The sequence below is a fragment of the Boleophthalmus pectinirostris genome, unplaced genomic scaffold, assembly GCF_026225935.1.
Source record: "Boleophthalmus pectinirostris isolate CB_2022bp ecotype Guang Dong unplaced genomic scaffold, ASM2622593v1 HiC_scaffold_23, whole genome shotgun sequence".
NCBI lineage: Eukaryota > Metazoa > Chordata > Actinopteri > Gobiiformes > Gobiidae > Boleophthalmus > Boleophthalmus pectinirostris.
The window spans coordinates 24,430,873-24,457,401 of NW_026571207.1; the positions used below are offsets into that span (position 1 = coordinate 24,430,873).

General features: G+C 39.2%; 1 protein-coding gene across 1 annotated transcript in view; it reads right to left on the bottom strand.

The window, feature by feature from the left end:
* Positions 1-16,862: 16,862 nt before the first annotated feature.
* Positions 16,863-26,529, bottom strand: part of LOC110162300 (dedicator of cytokinesis protein 2) — an 85,821-nt gene continuing 76,154 nt past the window's right edge. Inside the window, 12 exon segments of the mRNA XM_020927171.2 lie at positions 16,863-17,255; positions 17,855-18,003; positions 18,620-18,719; positions 19,699-19,900; positions 20,584-20,711; positions 21,095-21,232; positions 21,311-21,394; positions 21,772-21,948; positions 22,142-22,228; positions 22,438-22,522; positions 22,678-22,759; positions 23,841-23,982. Of these exon segments, the coding sequence (XP_020782830.1) occupies positions 17,193-17,255; positions 17,855-18,003; positions 18,620-18,719; positions 19,699-19,900; positions 20,584-20,711; positions 21,095-21,232; positions 21,311-21,394; positions 21,772-21,948; positions 22,142-22,228; positions 22,438-22,522; positions 22,678-22,759; positions 23,841-23,982 (1,437 nt within the window). The 3' untranslated portion in view covers positions 16,863-17,192.

The window sequence follows — 26,529 nt, forward strand, 5'->3', positions numbered from 1 at the left end:
GATTGAAAAAAACAAAAAAACAAAAAACACTCCAGGTATGTTTCTGATAAGGTAACAGCATTATAACACAAGAATTCATTTTGTGTAATATAGGACCTTGAAGGGTTTATTTGGTACAAAACAGAAAGAAGATAGTGAGTTAGCAGAAGATTTGGTATTTCTTGGTAGATGTAGAAAGCCTGATTTAACTCGTGATTCACAAGTTCAGTCTCTCTTTTTGTACATTTTACTGTAAAGCTGTTGCAAACTTGTGCAGGTTTGGCAGTTTGGGTCAGATACATAGTTTTTTTTTAGAGCTTTTCACCACCTTTTTCGTAGACTAATTGATCAGCTTTCTTTCATCAACCATGAATTTCTTTAGTCGACTACAGCCCTTGTATGGACTGTAGCGTTATATTCCTTTCCTTATTTATACAACTTACTGGTACGTGTGTTTCTGGAGGCATACTGTGTTACACTGATAAGTTAATTACATAATTAGATAAGTGACATTGAAAAATTATCAGGTGTATCTTATAATTTACACTTTTAGAATTGTTTTAAATGGTTGGATAAAAAAGTAAACCATTCATTCTCATCAAATTCAGGTAATATAAATGTTATAGCTTAAATATGTATATATTTATCCTGTATATATATATATATATATATATATATATATATATATATATATATATATATATAGGATCAGAGAGCTCATACTGCTAAGGTAAAAATTAAAAAAAAAAATATATATATATATATATATACATCCATCCATCCATTTTCGTCCGCTTATCCGGGCCCAGGGGCAGCAGCCTAAGCAGGGACTCCCAGACTTCCTTCACCCCAGACACGTCCTCCAGCTCCTCCGGGGGGACCCCGAGGCGTTCCCAGGCCAGCCGAGAGACATAGTCCCTCCAGCGTGTCCTGGGTCTTCCCCAGGGCCTCCTCCCGGTGGGACAGGCGCCCCGGAGGCATCCAGAACAGATGCCCGAGCCACCTCAACTGGCTCCTCTCGACGTGGAGGAGCAGCGGCTCTACGCTGAGCTCCTCCCGTGTGACTGAGCTCCTCACCCTATCTCTAAGGGAGCGCCCAGCCACCCTGCGGAGGAAACTCATTCCGAGCGCTTGTATCCGCGATCTCATCCTTTCAGTCACTACCCAGAGCTCATGACCATAGGTGAGAGTAGGAACGAAGACTGACCGGTAAATCGAGAGCTTCGCCTTTCAACTCAGCTCCCTCTTCACCACAACGGTCCGATACAGCGACCGCATCACTGCAGACGCTGCACCGATCCGCCTGTCAATCTCACGTTCCGTCCTCCCCTCACTCGTGAACAAGACCCTGAGATACTTGAACTCCTCCACTTGAGGCAGGGACTCTCCACCCACCCGGAGAGGGCAAGCCACCTTTTTCCGATCGAGAACCATGGCCTCGGACTAGAAGAGCTGATTCTCATCCCAGCCGCTTCACACTCGGCTGCAAACCGCCCCAGTGCACATTGCAGGTCCTGGTTCGATGAAGCCATCAGGATAACATCGTCTGCAAACAGCAGAGATGAATTCCTGTGGTTCCCAAACCGGACCCCCTCCAGCCCCTGACTGCGCCTAGAATTTCTGTCCATAAATACAATGAACAGAACCGGTGACAAAGGGCAGCCCTGGCGGAGTCCAACATGCACCGGGAACAGGTCTGACTTACTGCCGGCAATGCGAACACAGCTCCTGCTCCGGTCATACAGGGACCGGACAGCCCTTAGCAAAGGGCCCCGGACCCCATACTCCCAGAGCACCCCCCACAGGACACCACGAGGGACACGGTCAAATGCCTTCTCCAAGTCCACAAAGCACATGTGGACTGGTTGGGCAAACTCCCATGAACCCTCGAGCACCCGATGGAGAGTGCAGAGCTGGTCCAGTGTTCCACGGCAAGGACGAAAACCACACTGCTCTTCCTGGATCCGAGGTTCGACTATCGGCCGGATTCTCCTCTCCAGTACCCTGGCATAGACCTTACCGGGAAGGCTGAGAAGTGTGATTCCCCTGTAATTGGAACACACCCTCCGGTCCCCCTTCTTATACAGAGGGACCACCACCCCGGTTTGCCAGTCCAGAGGTACTGTCCCCGACCGCCACGCGATGTTGAAGAGGCGTGTCAGCCAAGACAGCCCCACAACATCCAGAGACTTAAGGTACTCAGGACGGATCTCATCCACCCCGGAGCCTTGCCACCAAGGAGTTTGCACCACCTCAGTGACTTCAGCCAGGGTGATGGATGAGTCCGCCTCCGAGTCCCCAGCCTCGGCTTCCTCCTCGGAAGACCTGACGGTGGGATTGAGGAGATCCTCAAAGTATTCCTTCCACCGCCGGACAACGTCCCCAGTCGAGGTCAACAGCTGCACTGTAAACAGTGTTGGTGAAGAACTGCTTCCCCCTCCTGAGGCGCCGGACGGTTTGCCAGAATCTCTTTGAGGCCGTCCGATAGTCCTCCTCCATGGCCTCCCCGAACTCCTCCCAGCTCCGAGTTTTTGCCTCTGCAACCACACGGGCTGCAGCACGCTTGGCCCCCCAGTACCCATCAGCTGCCTCAGGAGTCCCACGAGCCAACAAGTCCCGATAGGACTCCTTCTTCAGCTTGACGGCATCCCTTACTTCCGGTGTCCACCACCGGGTTCGGGGATTGCCGCCACGACAGGCACCACAGACCTTACGGCCACAGCCATGAGCGGCCGCATTGACAATAGAGGCCGTGAACAGAGCCCACTTGGACTCCATATCTCCAGCCTCCCCCGGAATCCGGGAGAAGTCCTCTCGGAGGTGCGAGTTGAAGGTCCCTCTGACAGAGGGCTCCGCCAGGGCCTGCCAGGTCTTTCCGGCTTCCTCCTCCGCCAGCGAACCCAACTCACAACCAGGTGGTGATCAGTTGACAGCTCAGCCCCTCTCTTTACCCGAGTGTCCAAGACACGCGGCCGGAGGTCAGATGACACGACGACAAAGTCGATCATCGACCTCCGGCCTAGGGTGTCCTGGTGCCACGTGCACTTATGGACACCCTTGTGCTCGAACATGGTGTTTGTTATGGACAAACTGTGACTAGCACAGAAGTCCAGTAAAAGAACACCACTCGGGTTCAGATCAGGGAGGCTGTTCCTCCCAATCACCCCTCTCCAAGTGTCACTGTCATTGCCCACGTGGGCGTTGAAGTCCCCCAGTAGAACAACGGAGTCCCTGGTCAGTGCACTGTCTAGTACCCCTCCCAGGGACTCCAAGAAGGCCGGGTACTCAGCACTGCTGTTCGGAACATAGGTCGACACCACAGTGAGAGACCTGTCCCCGACCCGAAGGTGCAGGGATGCAACCCTCTCGTTCACCGGGGTGAACTCCAACACACAGCGGCTGAGCTGTGGGGCAATGAGCAGGCCCACACCAGCCCGCCGCCGCTCCCCGCGGCCAACGCCAGAGAAATGGAGAGTCCAGCCCCTCTCAAGGAGTTGGGTTCCAGAGCCCAAACTGTGCGTGGAGGTGAGGCCGACTATATCTAGTCGGTAATGCTCAACCTCCCGCACCAGCTCAGGCTCCTTCCCCCCCAGTGAGGTGACATTCCATGTCCCCAGAGCTAGTCTCCATGTCCGGAGATCCGGTCGCCGAGGCCCCCGCCGTATATATTCAGATTGATTGAACAAAACAATAATCATTTCAACCTCAGAGTAGTGCAGCGTTTTCATCTGCCCAGGTTCGTAAGTCTGCCTATCCCACCAAGGAGAGTTCTTGCTATTAACTGCAGAGCACAGCCCCTCCTGCAGCAAGGAAAGTGGTGTATAAACGCACAATTTCTTCTGACGATGAAGAGACTTCTTCATGAAGCTAATTTAGAGAAAGCCAAGGGTTTGTATCTCGGTTAACAAAGTAAAGTAAGGCTACTTTGAGGACTTGAATACAAAATATACATATTTTTCTTTCCAACATAATTCCATACATCTTACTTAATTTACTTAAATCCTCAGAATCCACACTTAGTTCAAATTTGTGAACTGTGTGATTTCTGGTGTAAAATGAAGCGCTGGTGAGATGACACATGCTATAGTATGTGACAGTAAGACGTGCTTAGAGAGAGAGCGAGAGAGAATTGACCTATTGACCTTAGTCATTTAGTCAATTAATTGGTTGATGATGTCTTAGTTTCCCAAATTTATATTAGTTGACCGATGAATTATTTTCTGATCTATGTTATAATAGTTTGAAATAACTGGTTCATCACACTGAAACTAGGGAGGTTCCATTATTCAAACTGGTATCAGCTCCAATCCAGAAAAATGTCAAGGATAAATAAGTATTTAATGGCTGTTGTATATGAACTTTATACTATTCCAATATAGACACCTTGGCTATTGCATTACACACATTGTTCATCACTGTTGTTGTAAATTCTTGACCCTAACACCAGGATTCCCAAGACTGCTGGCAAATAAATGAGGATTTGTAATTTATGTTCAATTAGCTCAGTGGGAGATGAATTTCATATTTTGTTTGAGTGTAGACACTGTGAGGTGATGAAACTCAGAAATAACTACCTCCCAAAGTTTCATTCAGAGCACCCGCCCATCAAAATACTTGTTTGTGTTATTGCTTCAAACTGAAAAAGAAAATAATTAGTAAACTTGGTGCCTACTTGAAAGGGATTCTTGCATCATACTGAATGTATTTTATCATGAACAGCCCCCATTGGTTTAACATTAACTGAAAATTCTCTGAGATGTGATGGCCTGGATCAAAGTTCCAAACCAGCAGTGGAAATTCATTACTCATATATAATTATAATGACTTTTTAATCTAAATCCATCTAACTTTTTCCACACATAGAATAACTATAACGAAAGAGTTCTTGGGTCGCTGCTATGGCCAAACACTACAATGTTTATTTCACCTGTGTGGCTCCACTTGTCCCATTTTAAACCCAAACAGTGGACAAAAATACTAGACCATCCTTTGTTATTGTCCTTATTCTCTCCTGAGGTTTGTCAGTACCAGATTTATAGTGAAGCTGGAGGGCGACTTAACCATCTGCTTGCACTGCTTCTCACAAACTAATGTAATTATTTCTTTATTTATTTATTAGCAGCTATTTTTTTATTTATATGTCCGTAATAGTGCAGCGAATTACCCCAAGATCTGATCCTCTGTTTTTCCAGTGCCCTGACAGCTGCTGGCAAATCTTGTCACCAATCTGACAACACCTGCTCCAGCTGTAATTGCTTTAAAGGGAAGCTGATACCCACCGCCACGTCTCTCTCAACCACACACCCACTGTCCATTTTATCCTCCTTTTTCAGCTCAGTCAAATGTTTTTTTAACACCCATTCAAGTCCTTTTTTGGTCTTTTTCTATCACGCTGTCAAGAGGTCTGCTCTTGCTCTGCTCCTTGTCATTCGCCTCACCTGTATTTTAGTGACACTCAGTGAGATACTGGAGTTTTATATTGACTTCTCAGCTTCTCCAAGGCTTCTTCTACCTTTTTAAAGATTCTGGTGAGACAGTGCCACTAGCTTACAGCTTCAACTGCTCCATCCCAAGGACTATAGCAGTTTCATGGTCATGATGGTGATTCTCAATAGCGGTCTCAAACCACTGTCAAACCACTGTCTGGCATATATTACACTTTCTTTAGCAGCGACTTAGGATTGTGCTGTTGTCTATACAACAGTATCTATACCCACACAATACTAAAACTAGTATCAAAATACTAATGAAAATTATCAATCCTCAAAAAATTACATTAGTAGGACAAAATTGGTCGCTTTCTGAATATTTTCAAATGGGTCTTAATTGGTATCAGAACTAGTACAAGATCACATGGTAATACTGGTGAAACTAGAGTTATTTTGGGTTTAAAACATGACTAATTGATGAATATACTATATTGATTTAAACTGTGTTTTTATTGTCATTGTGGTCTTGAAATCAATTTCAAGTACTGAGTCTTTTCCTTGGAAACACTACAAGATTGTTTTCATCAAGGCAGTCAATCTGGACCAATAGTATTGACCAATAAGTATTGGAAAGGCTCTTGACCGTTCCACAATAAATTACCATAAATTACCATAATTTTACCATATATTAATCAGTTAAAGTTTCTTGTAGATCTATGTTTTTTTTTTTTTTTAAATAATATTAATAAGATACGTGGAATTAAATAATTACACAGAGTCCTGATGAACACTACTGGAAAATTTTATGTCATAAAATATGGTGATGCACAGTATGCTAATGTGGGGAATTGTTTAGCCCAGTTTGAAGTCATTTTAAAATGTAGCCTTTTGGCATCAAACTCTGTGACAACATGGTGACGAAATTGAACAATAGAAATCCCCTTGTGGTAGCAACATCCATCACATCTAATATTCTGCACTTCTGTCTCAGAATACATCTTGTCCTGTGCAAACCTCCAAGCATCCCCGGACACCAAAACAAAACAAAAGTATCCTTGCGGACTCGTGCTGATAGCAATATAGGATTACCACTTTCATGTGTTCATGTGTGTATGAGCAAATGCTTAAACATATCTTTTTTTTAAATGTATGTTTTGTAAAAGTCTCAGGTAGATGTTCTTATACATGATTACCACAGGGGATATTCAGTGATTTGACACAGACCATACTGTGTATTATGTTTTCCTGATTCTATAAAGTTTCATTTTAAATATATATTAGATGCTAGTTGTTCTCTACAGTTTGTTTTGAGTTTCCAAATTATGTTTTAGGATACAGAATATAATATACTCTTACTTCTATTCATCCATTGTTGTAATATTGCATTTAAAGGACAACCAATATTTAGTTGTCAAATTTTTAGTAATATGAACATGCATGCCATTTACAGAAAAAGTAATATTGTCTATAGGACTCTGGCAAAATTTAAGCTGTGCAAGTTGTAGGGCTGTACAGTTTTGGGGAAAAAATCAACTACTATTAGATTTACAATCAATATTAAAAAGTAGGATTATGAGCACATTGTTAACAAACATGGGAGCATTAACATTTGAAAGAAGACTGAAATATAAACTCAAAAATTATTACACTAGTGCCAAGAATTTCATGTTGTTTGTAGTCTTTGTCTTGTTCTTTGCAGTGAACATTCTATTATCTAAATAACTGCAGTCTTTGTGATATATAAGTGCACCTACTAAAATTTTTTATTAGACTGTTGTAATGTATTTTGTCTCTATTTACCATTGTGGGTGTTTACAACTCCCAAAATGATAATTAAATCATGCACAAAATGTATTTTCCAAGAATTAACAAACATTTTGTTGTGCAGTTTACAATGTTGTTTAAGTGTGTTGTGTTTGGTACTCCATTTCCTGTATAATACGTCTAAACAAGAGCTGAATCTCTTTGTTTGATCTTAAGAGCATTATGATGGTAAACAGTTGTCCACACTCCACAGCAGAGTAACACACACACCATGGACACACTAAAGAAAAAACACACAAGATAACAACCACACCACAAGGCATCCATTAGTCTAGCTATACTTCCGCACTCATTCTGTGCCCTTATAGCTGACAGAGAGACACAATACGGCGATCTGTAAACTCTAGGGTAATTAATGAGCCCACAGTGCATTATGGTAAACCAAGGGTGAAGCAAAAGAAGGGATTAGACAGTGAGGGAGAGCCAGAGTTTAATTAGACGCACGCAGAGGATAGTGTCCAGTGGGCCTGCTAGTTTATTATTAAGATCAATTACTATTCAAGCAAGAGAAAAAGTATATGTCCAAAAATGAACTAGCTATATAGACAGAAAACACTGTATTGTTAGGCGTGAGCGATCCAACGGTGCTAAAACATACCTACATATGTATTGATTCAGGTTTTTTATCAGAAAGTACAGTCACATTTACTGTCTATAAAATTGCCCACACAAGTTCAATTCACTTTATACCCTAATTTGGAAGATCATGCAAACATGATATACATTTCTAAATAGTGTATACATGTGTGGAGTCGTATAAAAAAAAAAAGTAATACAAACATTCAATAAAGATTTCGTAAAATTCATTGTAAAGTGCATACCTTTCTTGAATGATTTGAAATTTCCCAGTTAAGTCGAAGGGAGAGGGTATTGCTGGCATCTGACATAAAGCTGCTTCCAAGATGAGTATGGAAAGGCTGAAACAAAAAAATGAATATTTTCATGGAAGTTAAAAAGCAGTTACCTCAGAATGGGAGAGGACCTTTTAATACTGTTTATGATTAATAATGCTTATGGAAATATTACCACTGCCATTGGAATAGTTTTACATAGTGTAATTCCTTTTTTTGTGGCCATAACTTAATGCAATAGTAAGCATGTTTTTCTACACTTACTTCTATCTCCAGGCATATAGTGTTTATGCAAGAGCCCAACACAGCATTTTAATTCAGGGATTAGTGCAACAAACTGTGTTTTACAAGGAGACGACGCTGGGTGCCATCATGACCCCAGAGATTACATATGCCCCCGACTATGCACACAGTTCCAGGTGGCTGGCCAGAGCAGGGGTTGGCAGACAAACTCTCACAGATGGAGGGAAAGGTGCTCTCTCTCTCTCTTTCTCTCTCTCTCTCTCTCTCTCTCTCTCTCTCTCCAAAGGCTGGGGGGGCTTGGAAATGTGTTTTTAGAGTGTTCAGGGGGGAGACAAAGGGCTCTCTGTGTACTGTCAGGTTGTGCAGGTTGCATCAGAGGCAGCAGCTGACCCGCTATATCTGCTGCTCCTGTCTCTGGTCTGGACAGCCACAGGTTAAAGGCTGCGTATATGTAGTCTGGGGTCTGCTCTTCTATCCGCATTTCAGAATGTTGAAACATTAGATCCGTTGCCATAGCAATCTGGTTATTGTTCTAGCTGCATCCACAGGGTTAGGCTTGCATAGTGTATGTTTGTGGCCATACTTTGGCTCTTGAATAAATGTAGAAAACAGTTTCTGTTACAGTTTTGCTGATATTTTTAATATTAAAGAACTCTGTAGGCTATGGCAGTCCATACCAAAAGATGATTCATGCAACAAAACTTAATGTTTGGCACTGACTGTAGTTTTCTTTTTGTTAATGTAAATATATTAATATAAACCCTAGCTAACTTGACAAATGCTACATGCAACTGTTAGAAATGACAGATGTAAGAGACAGGGAAATGACTAATCAAATATTTATTTCAACATTTGGTCATTTGGGGAACAACTCCAGTTTCCCTTCACAGTTTAGCGGCAGCTTCAACAATGGGGACATAGAGATACAGTATGTAGCCGTGAGGAAAGAATGAGGCAGACACAGGAGGGTAAGTGAAAGCCTGAGGAAGTAAAGGAAGACCATAACATTTGAAATGCATGCCTATTTTAAGGATGAAAAAGAGGACAATTCTGTCTTTATGGACAGACAATTTGCATTACACATAATGAGATTTTATTAATGACCAAACTGAAAATCAAGAATATTTAACTTAAAAAATACTGCCACAAATAGACACAAGCTCTAAGCCTTGGCAAATAGAGTTACTAGAGGAATAGTTTATAATCAATGTAAACATTATGAAAGTTAATATCATTCAGTGCTAAAATGCACATCATGTCATAAATTAGCTCTGCAGAGGACAATAATCATGGAGAAAGACAGCCCAAATCATTTATCATTGTGAAAAGACACATTAAACAAAATCTAAACAAAGTTAGAGGAACAAGTTCCTCTGACTCAGACGAAGAGCTTGAGCGCCTCATTAGTGTAACAAGAGACAACAATGACAGAGTAATTAATGTTTGTCGATGGAGGGATAATACGTTAAAAGGATAAACAAGCCAAAGATGTGCTCTTTAGTTCTTTACCAGCTGAGACCAAGCTGTTGTGGCATCTGCAGCCCATCACCACGGAGATGGCTTGTGTGCCTGAAAGCAAAAATACTGCCTCACACACACATGTGCACTTACTGTATGTGTGCATGTTGTATAGGCAACAACTTTGTGAGTCTTTGGCTTTTGAAGAGAAACTGATGAGGAAGCATGTAGGAGCGCCAGAGTGCAGCAGAGAGGAAAGAGCAGCAGGAAGTGAACAGTGGTGGAGGGCCGTTACCGTGACAACAGGGCCCCCATGTGACCACGACCTAATCAGGAGGCGGACAGACACACAGACCCATGATTCCTCAGACATGTCCAGTCCCTTGATGGATTAGTCCAACTATTAATGACAAAACAGGATTATTCTCACAGCATGCCACTGGAGAAGGAGTCAACATGTACTGCAGCTGGGATAATGCTATAATGAAAATAATGAAATAATGCTCAGCTAATGGCTTTAATGAGACAAACCAGTTTGAAGTTCCTCCATAACCTACCCTCTCCTTCACCCATGCGTTCCAATCAGCTAATGCCAACATCACGTCTCTCCACACCAGGACTGTTTGTCTATGTTTGTCTGCTCATGTAAAGTGTCTTTTGATATCGCTATATAAGTGTTATGTATCATTAAATTTACAAAAACATCTTCTGTGAACTTGATCTTGAGGATTTGTTTTTAATTATGAAATAATACAAACAACAATGGGCAATAAAATCTCCTGGAATTGAATAACATAACAAAAAGTTAAACAGTGCACCTTTAAGCTTCAAAGTCAAACAAATCAATGCAATACATTTGAAAAACTTGGGATGTTCTATCTTATGTAAAACAATGTAAAACAGATTTCTATTTTCCTTGTTATTCTAAGGCAAAACATCTAGCTACAGGTCCACGCTGACTTGCATATTGATTTAATATTATGACAGATACCCCTTCCCAATACTATTTCTCTTGGCTGCAATCTACAAAACAATGGATTGTGAATGGACAAATCAATAATAAACTGCAATGCTTTCAATTATTACAATACAAAAAAATTTTCAAGCAAAGCCATTTAATGCTGGCAGTCTGCAGACAGCTGTTGGAATCGGAACATTTCCAGATCATTACTGCATCGATCTGTGCAACGCCACTCTGTACACTGGGGACTGCACTGAGCTGCTGACAGCCCTAACAAGCCTTTATTTCCTTAAAGTGCATTATAATAAATAAGGCTGAGGCTGCTGTCAGAAAGAATAATGGGATTGGTTTAGGAGATAATCATAGCTTCATAAGATAGGTCTAAAGGAGAGTTTGTACAAAGCAAGACACTGCTCTAACACAGTTTTTGTCTATGTAAGGTGCAGTAAGGGTCACTGGTCTGAGTGACGAGCAATTTGCCTTCACCTATGAGTCCGCCAAAAGGTTACCTCTACATGTAACCTTGTACTGGGAAAAGCATGCATAGATGTGTAAATGAGTAGAATGCATTCATCTCTGCATCTCGTACTCTACCTCATGAATATTATGTGCTGTGAATATTTTATTTACTGTAGACCAAGTATAACAGTACATACAGCAAACTGTTGTACAATGATGATTCAGACTGTATTAATATTGTATTTGTGTGAAAGTCGATTTCTTAAACTTGTTTGGTTCGAAAAAGATAATCTAAACCAAACTCAACCTAAATTTATATTACTAGAGATAAATATAAGTAAATAAAACTTAACAAATAATACTGAACTCTGCTTTTTAATCCATCTATACTGTAGTCAAAATCAAAACACATTTCATTTGAACCAGTCCCAAGAAATGGATGTGGAAATGGACAACACTGTATGGCAGATCACCAGATGTTAGTCTCATGGTGCATTCTGCTTGTCTCCATGAAGACAGAGAAGTTTAATCCCAAAATGTGGAACATTCTAGGCAAAGTAAAAAAATTTCCTTGGAGACAAAAGGGGGCAGATGCAGTTCTGCAGTTCAGTGGACTCAAGAGAAAGCTGTCACCATACAAAAAGATAAATATCCTTTTTATTGGGTGTTTAGATCTTTCTCCTTCTATAATAACCATCAGGTATTGTGTCTCTGTCCGCCCATCATCAGTGTGAGTCGATATCTGAGTCACTGCAGCAGCCTGGTGAACATACAGTATGGTCGTCACCAATTAGCTGCTCAATTTAAGTTGTCACATTGGCTCATCATATTCTGGTGCTTCTTGTCCTGATGCCGCCTACAAATGCCATGCTAGTTAGTCTCACTCAGTGCAACTACATAAACAGTGCCTTTCAACGGGCTTTAATTCAAGCCATCAGTGATCCATGCAATCAGGGTGAAGAGATGGTTATGCCTGTAGCCTCTGCCACAGGAAGAGTACATTTCTGAATCTGCCTGGCTGCCCGGGCCATGACATCTGCACTTTCTGATTCTTTGGTGTTGAGTTTTAGATCTTTGCTTTGCTCAACTTACTTTAGTAATATATGAGATGTTATATTCAACCAGCATTTAAACTGGCAACCCAAATAAGAGACTCATGTGAGGCTCAGTCTGCTTTCTGACTGGATCATCTTGAGAATTGAAACATGAAATTATAAACATGCACAACTTGGCCCTGTCCTGTAATCTCCCCATTGTGAGAGAAATACATTTTTATTTTATTTATTTTAATCATAAACTTACATACTGACTCTTTAAATGAAAGCATATTATATTTGACATACTGATCAATATCTAGAATGTAAGTAGTGTTCAGAGGAATGAAGACATTTAAAAAAAAAAAATGCAGTTCAGGGATTCATTAATGACAACTTTTCTCTGATCTTTTAGTAAAACTTGTAGTCTAAACCATACAAATTTTTCTGCAGATGCAAGGCTTTTTCTTAGGGCCATAACAGGTTCTGCTTTGATGAACTGTCAGATTAAGGATCACACAGAAGCCCCATTAAAATCAACAACACTATTCGTTTGCTTGCTTGTTTCTATTCAATCACAGTTTACAAACCTGTCAAAGTACAGATAACATGAATGCTGACATAGCCTACTTAAAATGCAAACAAAAAGGCATAACAGGATTACACTAGCTGTGCCCAATGAAAATTGAAGCAGAGGTGCGAAGACAATTTGACGAGAAAAGATTGAGAAATGGAGTGAAAGATTAACTGTGCTTTGCCGGTTGTTGTCATTACAGATTTACCACTCTCTATGGTCAATTCACCAGCTCACCTTATGACGACTCCCCCAAGCAGCCACTTTCCTCTGGTGTGTCGCAACACTGCCCTCTTCTGACCTAACCGTCAAATTGTCATTGCCCTGTAGAAAAAATAAATACATCAATTAACTTGGTTTTACAAAGATTCACGTTACCACATGTGAACCGCTATGATCCTTCAAAAATTAAGACACAATAGATTAAGGTTTACTATGATTTGGGTGCACTATGTAACCATTCGGGGGAGGTAAGCCACATGCTGGTTTCCATGGCCTTGAATGTTCCACAGTGTGACATGAAGATCATCTGTCTCCATGGAAGCAAGCAGGTCATGCATATTACAAGTCAGATCAATGAGAGATGACCCACCTCGCATAATATTTTTACAAGCTATTTTCTTGGCAAGAACACCAAATCAAAGCAAACTACAAAGCAGTTACATGTCTCCGGAGACAAGCAGGTGGACCTTCTCTCAAAAAAGTTACAAAGTCCACCTTTAAATAGGACAAGGGAAGCGTACTCATATAATTTAGGGACAAAATCTTGGGAGAAACCTCTAACCAATAACCACACAAATCTATATTATAGTTTTCAAATGCTTGGTTGGTTAGTAGGTAAATAGAGTTACCAGGACTTTAGAAAAAAGAGGATGAGCATGATGGGACTGCTATGTGTGACAGTTCTCACCATCTTTCCAGAGAAGAATGTGATTTTCCAATGACAGACCATGTGAGTAGCTCCCACAGGAGAAAGTTGCCACACGACAAACTGAGATGCAATGCAAAGAAAAAAGGAAAAAAACAGAACTAAGCCTATTGACTGGCCTTACGTAATCCTTATTCGACATTTCTTCCTTCAAAATCATAATATGTTGAGTTGATAAAATAGATCCATTGTTGATATTCGTTACCTGAGGACAGTAGTTCCCGCTCCCGTTTGGCTTACAGTAGTGCTCTTCTGCCTCCTTGTGGTAAAAGATACATACTACAACGCTAAACAACGTTGCTGCCGTGTTTATACAAATAACGATTTATGATATTTACAGGCATATTTTCAATTTAGTAGTTATTATAATGAGAACATGTAGGCATGCGTGTCAATTTCTTCCATTGTTTTCAGAAGTGACAAGTTTACTGCCAATATGGTAATCCACAAGAGCATTCTATGAATAATACAGTAAAAAAAACAATCCCATGAGATTTGTGTTCACTCTGTTTGGACAAGAAAACCTAAGAAACAACTCTTCTACAGCAGCAGTGTTGTCCTCTGGGAATCTGACGAGACATAGCCTAGTATGGACACGGGTTATGTTTACTTACCCACTGTAGTAGCTGTGCATGGAGTGTGCGTTCGTTTGTCCATTTTTGATAATTGGGATGAATATTGTGGTCTTGACAGATTAAATTACTTCATCAGAAAATTGCAGAAAACCTATGAGGCGTATTATCACCCAAGTAATTTATGCTGCACACGATTAACAAAATGTCAGAATTAATAACATTGACCTCAACCACTTAAATATGCAAGATAGTTTAGTCACTGAATCAAAGGTCGTAGAAACAGGTCAGTTGGACTGCATACTGTTGAAATAAATATTGACTCTGAAAACTTTGTCCAATAATGAAAGCCTATTTGGCATGCATCATTGCTACGTTTTACAATGAACTGTTCAGATAAACAAAGAGGTGGATTAGAGATAGGGAAATCTTACATACCTGAAATGGCTTGTCCACTTTTCAGTAATACACAGTCTGAGATCTATTAAACTATTTATTATACTCTCAAAATCTTTAATTTATTTTGCATTGGATTGTTCAAAGCATTCGTAACAGCTTTAGGCTTAGCTCTGAAGAAATCTGGTGGTCAGCGTGCTGTGGAATAATGATGGATTTAATAAGTCAGAAAACATATGTCCATTGTAATTTGGGTTCTGCCAGTTACTGTATATATCCCTGCAGTACTGTCAGCAAGGACTTTATGCTAGGTTGTGTGATGTGTACTGACTTTCATCTGCATTCACAAATCATTAAAACAGAACAAATGTGAATGTATTTTTATAACATCATGACCTTTAGCCTGTGGAGTTGAGGTTGTAGTTCTCTTACTGACTTTAATGTCATTTTTCCATTCAAATGAAATTGCCTCGCTTTAACCACCAATAGCAATGTATTAAATAATGTCAATGGAGTCAAGAAAGTGTGCTCATATCCCTTTTATTCTTTAAACCAATAAAGAACCAAAGACAGAGTATCAAGTATATAAAATACTGTAAAAAAAAAAAAAAAATAATAATAATAATAAAGTAATAATAATTATTAAATTATAATTTTAAAAAAAACACACAATTTTTCTGTTGAAAGGGTTGCCACATGCTCGACTCTAAGGAGCTGTTATTGCTTTGCCTGAAATTATTCATGAAGACAAGCAGGTGATCTCACCAGAGTTGCTGGTCTGTGGATAGGCAAGCACACACATAGTATGCAGCCAAAGAAATAACATTTATATGGCAACAAGTATGTTGTGAACATCCCAATCAAAAAAGTTACATATTGCACCATTAAAGTATTGTTTTTTTGTGGAACGATCTATTTACCATCTGTAATCATAATAACTGATGAATGCCTTAGCCTATTTATTAAATAATACAACCACATGGGTTAAAAGCCACTGCGTTTGTGCAGTTCATGACTTTTCACTATTTCTATTTATCACCATTGAAGCGTTCCTTTACGCCCCAGAACAAATTCTCTTGTAATCTGAAGAAAATCCATCCAGCGTGCAGCAAACTTTTCAATCACAAAAGCTGTGTAGACTTAGACCTTGAAGATCTCTGGGGTTATTTCCTTATTTACACTTCCCTGCCTTTTTTCATCAAATTGACAACAGCATCAGCAGAACTGGCCAGGTGGGCAGGTAGCATTCAAACATAAGCATGTCACAGTCTTTCAAGTCCAAAGCGGGTGATGTCCAAGCATATGGCTATGCATTTTACTATAAGAGCTTATAGATCATTTAGGATAAAGACCCATACAGTAAAATGTGGACTCATACAGGAACTGCACACCACTCATTAAAAATCTGAAAAATTAGGGAGATAGTTAGGCCTGTTACGACAATTACTGTATTGACTTATCATTCAATACATGAAAGCTAGAACTATATTTTTTGGGTCAGTATTTATCATGTGTACATTTTCTTTGCACAACTAGAGCATTTTTGGTTATTTTTTGGCTACATGATAAGATTTAAGCTGTAAAAGGTAGAATTAATAACTTCTACGACTCATTACAGATGGAAACTAAGTGCTAAAGTGTTTAATTCTGCCATTTATGTATTGCAGCTAATTTTTTTTACAATATTATACATTTAGACTAGTTTTGTTATTGTGACAGGCCTAGAGAGGGGGTTTGCCGGGGCTATAATGTACAAACTTACCGTACTTTAATATCGTTTGAATCCCAGCTTCAACAAACAAAAAGTATCTCTCCACTGACTCCCAAATGTCCTGCTGCACTGTCAATAGAAGTGCATTGACAGTGGAAGCCAAATTCAGTATTCCCTTACAAGTCAAAACTGAAATAAATAATTAAATGAACCATTTAATTTTGTATGCTTACAATCCACTTCTTTCATTTTTAATAGCATATAATTTCCATAATATTTTAGTTAACTGATGTGTGCCCACTTGCAACTGCATTTATTCATCTTGCTGCGAAGGCTTTTGAGTTGTGTTCATGAGTTTTGCTGCCCTTTACTGAGAGGTCAAGGCAACCTTTGAACATTGCTTAAATTATGATTTTCCCATTAACTTTACCCAGACACAGTAGTGAAAACTGTACAACATGGAGCTTTTTAATCAGGCACTTCAATGGGATGTTTGTGTGCACTCAGCAGCAGAGGCTAACATTGATTGAAAAGCTGTAAGATGGCATTTAGCTTCACTGCAAAAACATTAAAATTACCCTCTAAAAAGGTCACACAGCAAAAATAGCCTTTATTGATAAGTAAGAAAATCAGTCACATTAGACCAGAGCTATAGTGCTTCTGACGGGTGAGCTGAGTAATTATGAAAACAGCATTGCCTCCAGCTGGTTGTTTATGTAAACTTCTATTCAATAAATCAATAAAAAAATGCTGAGTCAAACAAATGATTCACTTCAGAAATGTTCATTAATGTTTTTGGTAGAATCACTGTGCTTGGCGTCCTCAGTCTTGGAGCTCTGTTAAAACAAATAAATGGATTCAATGCATATAAAATAATTGTACAGTATATTTTTTTTACTTCACTGCATACTCAGTACAGAATCTCTGTACATTTTGTTTGGAATCATTCACCTAATCTATACTGCATATACCCTATACAAAATATATAAATTAAACATTTGGTTGCAAAAATATTTAAATCTGTATTATGATTTATTTTTTTTTTTTTTTTACTTCTAATTAACAGTTTCTTAGCTAGAGCATATAAAACATATAACTTTATACATAATATAGACAAGTACTGTAAATACATTTTCTGCCATCTTGTATTGTATTCTATTTTATATGTTAGGCAAAGGTTAATAAAAAATAAATGCTAAACTTCAGCCTAGAATTACTGAAGTGTTATGTGTTATTTTTGTGTTATTCATAAATCACTGTAACATGATTAATGATTATGTCAGTGACTGAAGAAAATTAACTAACTAACTACACAAAGATATAATACATACAAATGAGTAGACAAAGAGTGTACAATTGCAGATGAGAATGTGTATGTACCAGTGAGGGCCTGTAACAGTATACAACTTGTACTTTAACACTTGCACTCTCTCACCTTGGATTTGAAGAGCAGGTTGATAACACCTTTTGATCGTCTGTCTGCAGTTCGATCTGATGTCACACACACGGACATGCTCTTGCTGTCCCTTCTTGCTCGAGCAGCTTCGACCTCCTCCGGCCCCCCCACCACTGACAATGAAAGACCTGGACATAAAGCAAAAAGCACGAGATATTTTAAAGATATATGTGCCGCCATGACAACCCAATTATAAAAAGACCTAGGACAGAGTGAAGCAGCCAGACACTCTGCTACAGCAGCATTTTCTACCGGGCCGTGCATGTTCGCTAAGACAGTACATTGTGTTTGCAGCAGTGCTAATCAGAGGAAGTCTATTAACACCAGGGTCGATACAGGCCCTGCTGGCACAGGCCGATATGGCAAAAGGCCAAAGGAACATAAGTGCACTGAGCCTTCTGAATTAGTGTACTGTGCAAGGTGACTGTGCAAACTTGGGTACAATATGGAAGTGAGACTCAAATGGGGGACCAAAAGATTCAAATTATATATTTTTATAATGTAGTGCATAGTTTAAGCTTTGTTATATATATATATATATATATATATATATATATATATATATATATATATATATATATGCATGTCTGGGTAAAAAAAATCCATATATAGTTCACATGATTATTATTCAATTAACTGATTAGTTAGTGGCAAATAATTGGCATATTGTATAGCCATTTCTCTGGATATTAAATACATTCTAAGTGGGAGTTTAATGTTAATTGATGTACTATAGCGTGTCACCTGTTATTGTGGGTAGGGATCTAGAGTTGGTTAACCTCACAGTCCCCTCAGTGGGCTCACACAGGTTGGTGTCACTGCGGAACTCCTGCTTCTTCGACAGCTAGAGGGAGACAAAGATCATGCACATCATACATAAAGGCAGTCCTTTATCAATGTTTAAGTCTTTCTTTAACTGATTATAATTTTGCATTTTTTACATTTCTCTTATTATTATTTATTTTTCCTATTTGTCTATTATTTAATCTTTTTTTTCCTCTCTCTCATTTGCTTGCATACGTCTCTAGGTCTTAAAAAGACTTTCTATCCAACTTTGTTCTATCCGTCGTGCCATGGTCGAGCTCGGCTGCTCTTGTGGCTGACTGGCTGGAACACTGAACAGTTTGTAATTTTTTCATTGTTACATTTTTAACTTAATATTTGGGGAAGTGCAGCTTATACAGTTCAAAGGACAGAAGCTAAGGATCTAGGACAGGATTAGGTGATTTGAGCAGTTTCTTCAGTTTGTTTTTCCTGTATCCATCTGCTTGGACAACAATACAACAATTACTTTACAACAATGCAACAGGCTTTCTACATCAAATTTGGCAGAATGCATTTTACAGGAAATAATGGCCCGTCTCAACACTGACAACAAAGTGGAGTGAAAGAGAGGTTTAGAAGAGGCTTTCCTATTGCGTCTCCAAAGTCCACATGTCTCCCCCTGGAGGCTGCTGTTATGCTGCAGGATACAGATGACACAGAGGAGGGACACTTTTGTCCTGAGAGCTACTCATTTCCTTAAACTGCCCTGACCCTGGATCTGATCACCTACCTGTTAAGAGTAAAGAGTCTTTTGATTTAGCTTTTTATTGTATTTCACAGCTTAATGTGATTAAATTGCCCCTATTAAGTAATTTTGATTGACTGATTTGTGGGTCTCTTCACTGATTTACAATTACACTGTATTGATTGTTAATCTTGCTTCTTTCTTTCACAGCCTAGCATTTGAATGATATTGTACTTACATGTATCAACAAAAATATACTTCCAAAGTTCAACATGTTTTCCATTAACATTTCTAATGTGACTTTGCATCCTACCCTCTTGGTCTCCAGTGTGCTTGTCCGCTCCCTCTCCTCTGTGATGAAGATCATACTGCTCCTTTTCTTCTTCTTCTTACTCTTCCTGAGTCTGACCTCTGCATCGCCAACGGTAACCACCTCCTCCCCTGTGTTTGTGCTCACACTGCCGCTGGAGCGTGGCAGAGTAGACGGCCACACCGGTGACTCTGGTGGTATATCCCTGAGCAGAGGACAAGGGGAAAGTCAATGGACAGTGTTAAATATCGACTTTGGGGCTCAGGCTGGCTGTAAATCAGGACAAATCTCTGTCATTTAATGCAGTGGAGGGTACTTCTAACTGGATCTGAGGGCTTCTTGTGCTACTCCAAGGTTAGTAGATAAATCTTGACCTCTGGCAGTAGTGACAATTTGCACTTAACCAAGAACATTTACTTGGGAAGAAATTCTCAATTATAACTGTAAATTAAAGACACTATTATTACTCGAATTTACTACTACCCAGTGGTGCCTCCTCCAAACTTTTTATTTACAACATAATATAATAATAAAATATAAATAATAAAATAAATAATAAATTATTATTTGACATTATTTTAAGATTTAGGTGAAAACATGGACAGCAAAAAGACACTGATAAAGTTTCATAGTTTCATAATAGTCTTGAAAGTTATGGTTAAAAAACTACATACTTTCAACAATTTAGACTTTTTTTAGATGTTTTATTACCATCATTGATTTATTGCTTGATTCCTTTATTGTCATTGAATGAAAAAATAAACAATGACATTATAATCACCACCTCCCTCTGATGTACACAGATACAAACAACACAATGCAGTGAAACCATGACACTACAGAGACAAAGCAAACCATATCATTATGACTGTTATATTTAAACTTTACCTGTCAATATTCAGCTTGGTAGGGGTGCTACATTCAGAGCCTTGCAATGATGAAATGGAGATGATTGACTGACGGTAAGATCGCAACATGGAGCGAGGACGCGTGGACTTTCTCTCATCCAGATCGGGCTACAACACATGAAAAAATGCTTTAGGCAAAACAAATGAAATCTGTGTAGCTGGATTTTACTTTTCAGGCAAGAGTTTCTTCCAAATGAGCCTGCCTGCACATCATTAGCGTGAACTGTCCTGAAGGAGCTAGGCTATTTGCAAGTTAATGACCATATTAAGCCATGCTAGCACAGTCCAGTCAAGGTGCATTTGAATTTAAAAAAAGTTAAAATCACAAATCAACTTCTTCTCAATGACTTTTGTGACTACTTTGATCTTTACCTGGGTGAGCTAATTTGCAACTTAATGAAATTGCTTATAAGAGCCACAACGTTCTGAGATGAAATGTTTGGATCCTGTAATGACATCTTGTTTATTGTCCTCTTCTGTTCATTTCTTACCAGCTCTCTCACGCCGTACTCCTTCTCCACTTTTTTCTTCAGCTCTTTGAAACACTCTTCCATACGCTCGTGGAAAGGTCGGAGGTCATCAGTCACTCTCTTTCCATGGAGAGAGATTCCTCCTCCAAGTAACGGGATCTATTAAATAAACATAATGTCATAATCAATTAAATACTATACAAAAATTAGCTATTAGCATGTATGACTGATTCTCACCTGCCATGCAATTAAGTCTTTGAGGCGCATCAGTTTGTCTCTGTCTTCTGGATGCTCTTGAGTGTACTCGTCAGTAAAGAAGGCCTAAATCGGGGGAAAACATGTTTGCCTTAAGAGGCTTTCAAACATGCTTTTGGTCAGCATGACATTTGTATTTTATGTTTTTGTATTTAATATTATATAATAATCAGGGGAGATATTGAGTGGTTGAGTGATTTCTCAAAGAAAGACGGCTTTGTAAAAATAATTAATGTAATAATAAGCATGAATAAAGAAAACTCCAGGTACATTTTTGATTTTAAAAGGGTATAAAGGATATGCCCAATTTACCACAAATAAGGAACTGCACCTATAATGTTTTTCATTATAAATTTAGTAAATTTGTGCTACACCATAGAATTATGTTATGTCATGCTGAGCTTATACAGAACTAATTCAAACTTTTTAATATTTTAACTTACTTTTTCATATTTAGCAAAGCCTCCCATGACCGCTGGGTCCACAATGCCATTGAGCAGCATGGACAGAGGGTTGATGGGTAGACTCCAGTCAGCCTGATACTGGTTAATCATGGTCAGGATCTTCTCATTGGTGGACTCCATCGTCTCAATGGCATTTTCCAGTGGTGACAAGGTCGTCTGGCCATGAATAAATACATAGATAACAAAAGACAATGGGATGGAGGCAGTAGGTGACTATGTGTGACAATGTAACTAAAGTAAATAATTAATGAAAAGAGTTAAAATAGACAGAATCTGCAATGAAGGAATGGGAGCTGTAACACTGGAGGCAATGGAGCTGAAAGCAAACACAGAGTTCAAACAGACTTACATGTTTAATGTCAGAGGCTTCAAACCAGCGCAGGATCCCAGGCAACTTGTACACTGTGGTGAATGTGGCTCGCTCTATCCACATGGACTGCAAAAACATGGCAAACGAAAACTGAATAGGTCTTTCAAATCATTTATAACATCTGCACTAGCTGCGATTTTCAATGTTTTCAATTTGTAAGAGTTGTAAGAATGTATTAAGCATCAATGTGTGTTGTAAGGCGAATAATGTATAAATGTAAAAGTATTGTGTCATTGTCATGGTAATAAATCAATTTATTCATAAAAGAAACTCACAGTAAACTCATTGTTCGGATCCACAGGTCCTTTCCTCACAGGCCGGGAGTAGTGAAAGCGCTGCACGTAGTTGGACTTGTAGAAGCTGTGAGCGAAGGCAAGTCAAACAGCGAAAACAAATTAAACAGTTTCCACTACAAGATTGAAAATGTGGCACTATCAGAGACACATTCTTTTCGATCTAAATTTAAATTTGCATATTGGTCCATACAAACATAGATTAGATCAAATAGAACTGACTTGATAATCTGGTCAGGCACTGGTTTGTTCTTCAGGCGAGGGGGTATCTCCAGCACAGGTTGCACAGTAAAGCATTGTATATCTGAACAGGGTTACTCAGGAATCAAACAGTAAAGCAAAAACAACATTTCCTAATAAAAATAACAAAATAACAAAAATAGCAAAATAATTATTGCTTAACTTGCCGTTTTGAGAATTCAACAGTGGCATTAAATGTATCTAGCCTTTCTTCATTTACAACTGTTCAAAAACATGCATTGTTACTGTGAGCAGGCTAGCCTCTCCACTGATCAGACCTGTAACTTGGCCAAGTGATGTCCCCTGCTTATCACAATTGAGACTGTTATATGTTCATGCCATACTGTGGAACATTCCAGGCAATGCAATATCTGAACAGAGACAAGCAGGTGACAGATTGTCCACCAGAAAAGTGCCAAGTGCACCTTTAAAAATGTTATACCCTTCAAAATGTTCTTTTACACTTACTGACACCTATCACGAGTAGTGTGCAAGAGCTGTACAGGGCTTGGGGACTATTAACCAGTTGTATAGGCTGATGTTTGACAGAAGTGGCCCGCAGAAGTGTAAATTTTTTATTAATTATGAAAAAAGTTCACTCCACAATGCAAAGTCTGTGAATTAAATCCAGAACATTTTTTTCTTTGAGGCAACAGCGCTAAAGCTTACCATCTTTCAGTTCTTTTGCATTTGCCAATAGATACTTCGCAGGGACATCACGCTGCTGGGGCAATTAGTTACAATGGTGAGAGGATGCACACATGAGCAACAACAACAAAAAAGTTTTTAGATTATCGGAAAATTCTAATACTAAAAAAAACAAAGAACAAATAAATTAATTAAAATGTACTAAACAACACATTTTCAGGAGTCAATACGAGCATTCATGGTCCTGTTTAGGTGTTTGTTTTTAAACAAAAAGGTAAGAGAGACTAACTGAGAGACTTTTTAAAGCGCATAAATAATCTCACCTCTTTTACTTCCAACAAAGTCAGTTCTTTCTCGTCAAATTAGGTTAAAATAAAGTTCATAGTTTATCTTCATACCCCCAGGGAATATTGATGATGTGAGCTGCAAAGTATCAATAATCATAAATACATACATAAATAAGCATTACTTAATCCATTTTGCACATTTAAGGATACACTGTAGGGGAGATTCTCGTATGTCGTCCCCAGGCATGGTGGTTGTGTTGAGGCGCACAGAACTGGGGAACTGGGACATGAGATGGTTCTGGAAGTCCTCCCTGCGTTCGTACTCCTTCCCACGATGGATAAACACCTTGTTCTATTGTCAATACAGGCAAGAGTGTGCCGTCAATACTAAAATGCATCTTAAGTATGTCCAAATCTAATAAGACACTCACACTGTACATTGACCGAATCCATGTAATATAATTGAAAAGATCTAGATTGACCTAACTATGTCAATACACCCGCAGATTGATTTTTAGATTTCTATAATTGCTTTTGACATGCTTGGTTGGAATGGCAAATTAAACCAGGTAAGAATGAGAAATATAAAATATATTCATCCTTTCTATGCCATAATTTTTCAGTATATCCCTCTAATCTTCAACTTAGTACTGTTTTACATTTTCCTTCCTCTGCACATTTCCAAAGCATTTTGTCTGTTCTCTTTTCAGGGACACTGAGTACAAATATACATGCACATATACATTTTATCATTATACTTTATTTGACACCAGTCTCTTGTTATTTTTGCTACTTATTTTGAATTTATTATTACCATTTATATTTTTGCTTTTTGTTATTATATTTATTGTGATGTGTGAGCTACTATGTCCGAATAATTTCCGTTGAGGTTTAATAAAGTTTGTCTAAGTCTAAGTCTAATTCTAAACTATATTGTTGGGTCTGTTTCTTATGATCAATTCACATCACAATATTCTTGATAGCCCTGTGTATTAAGCCCTGGGTAAACTTACCCTTTACAGCATTCCAAGCCCCCTGCCTCTTTGACCTTCAAAACATCTACAACACTACAAGTACCAGCAATGTCCTCATTCTTAATTCTATCCATCTTTTAGGTCAAACAAACCTCCACAAGCAGAGGGAGGCTCCATGTTTATGTTTCCCACCCTGTTAGCTACAGCTCTGCCTCTTGTCTTTTATCTGGGGCCACTGCTCTCTTTTCTTACACCTTTCCTTTTCTTTTGTTACACAACACACTTGATATTTTCAACACCAGCTCCACCCTGCTTCAACACTTTCACCTCAACGTGTTCTGTTCTGTTATTCCACATCAATATTGTACTGCCAAGATTGAATCTGACACTAGTGCTGTAGGTTTGGAGCAGTCAGGAGTTTAGTCAATAGGTTGCATTCACGTTGTAGAATCGATTTTTTATTTTGTACTAAGGAATGGAACTGTGAAAAAATAAATTAGATGAGATAGAGATATTAACCATAAACCAGGCCAACAATTTTACAATCTGACAGTTAAAGGGGCCCATATTATGCTATTTTTATAATGTTGTTTCCTCATCAAAAACATACACGGAATGGTGTTTTATTTCATTCACACGTTTAACACAAAACCCTGCATATTTAGGGTGAGTTCTTAAACAGAAAACACTCTTTTCCACCTTGTGATGTCAAGTGTTAATACAGGAAGAGCTCCACTGTGTTTTTTAACTCCACACACTTTCATTAGATTAATTTGGATGAGTTCATCCCTGGGATTGCCAATCTCTATTGAACAAAATGTAAAAGGTAGCTGTGACCTTGAAAACTAGAGCTGGTGAAACAGAGCATTCTGATCTTTGGAGATGTAGACAGAATAATAATAAAGGGTTACTCATACATATTTGAATGAAACAAAACACAACTCATGACTTAAGATGAAGACCATCTGAAAATTTCACTATAGGGATTCTACAATGTGAGCGATACGCCGAGGTCAACATGGTCCCCAGGGTTCGCTTTGGTGGAGGAGGTGCAACAGTCTGGGCAGGCATCACCAGTGCAAAACAGATTTGGTTACTGTAGATGGCTCAGTCACTGCACGTTCTTACCTCAGACACATCATAGAACCCATCATCATTCCCCAATTCCGCCAGCACACCCCCAACTTTCTGTTCATGGATGATAGTGCTCCACCACATCGTGCCACAGCTCGACTTCAGGAAGTCAGTGTGCCTCATATGGTATGGCCAGCAATGTCCCCTGACCTGAACCCCATAGAGCACGTCTGGAATCAGCTGAAGCAGAGACTGGATGATTGTACCCCACCCCAACATGACATGGCAGAACCATGTGTACAGTAGCACTTGTGGAAGAGTGAAACACATTGCCTCAGAACAAAATCATGAGGCTAGTGAGGAGCATGTGACGTCGCTGTCAACCTGTCATTGCGGCAAATGGTGGAAACACCCGCTACTGACATTGTTAATTTTTGTTACTTGGGGCTATCTTTGTTATTGTCTAAATTTTTGGGGTAATGAATATTAAACTAATGAAAATGGTGTTTCTTCTCATTCATTATTATTATTATCAAAGGGAACTCTTGCTTATTTCATTAAAATTCAGACCAAACAGGAAAAGCACTCATGTAAATAACAATATCCCTAACTTATTGTGAGTAGTGTATTTTGTGGACCACAGCAGAAAGGAGAACCATGGGGTGTATAAAATTGATTTCTTTGAGTGCATTGTGTGTTTAATATCTCCGTTTAGACACAGATACGCAGTTTAGAACTATGTCTTTATAGTTGTTTTTCCTGTGAGCATGCATGGATCAAATAGAGATACTTTTGAGAGGTTTTGAAATGCCACGCCGCTTTTAGTTGAATATCATGCACAGGGCATGTTT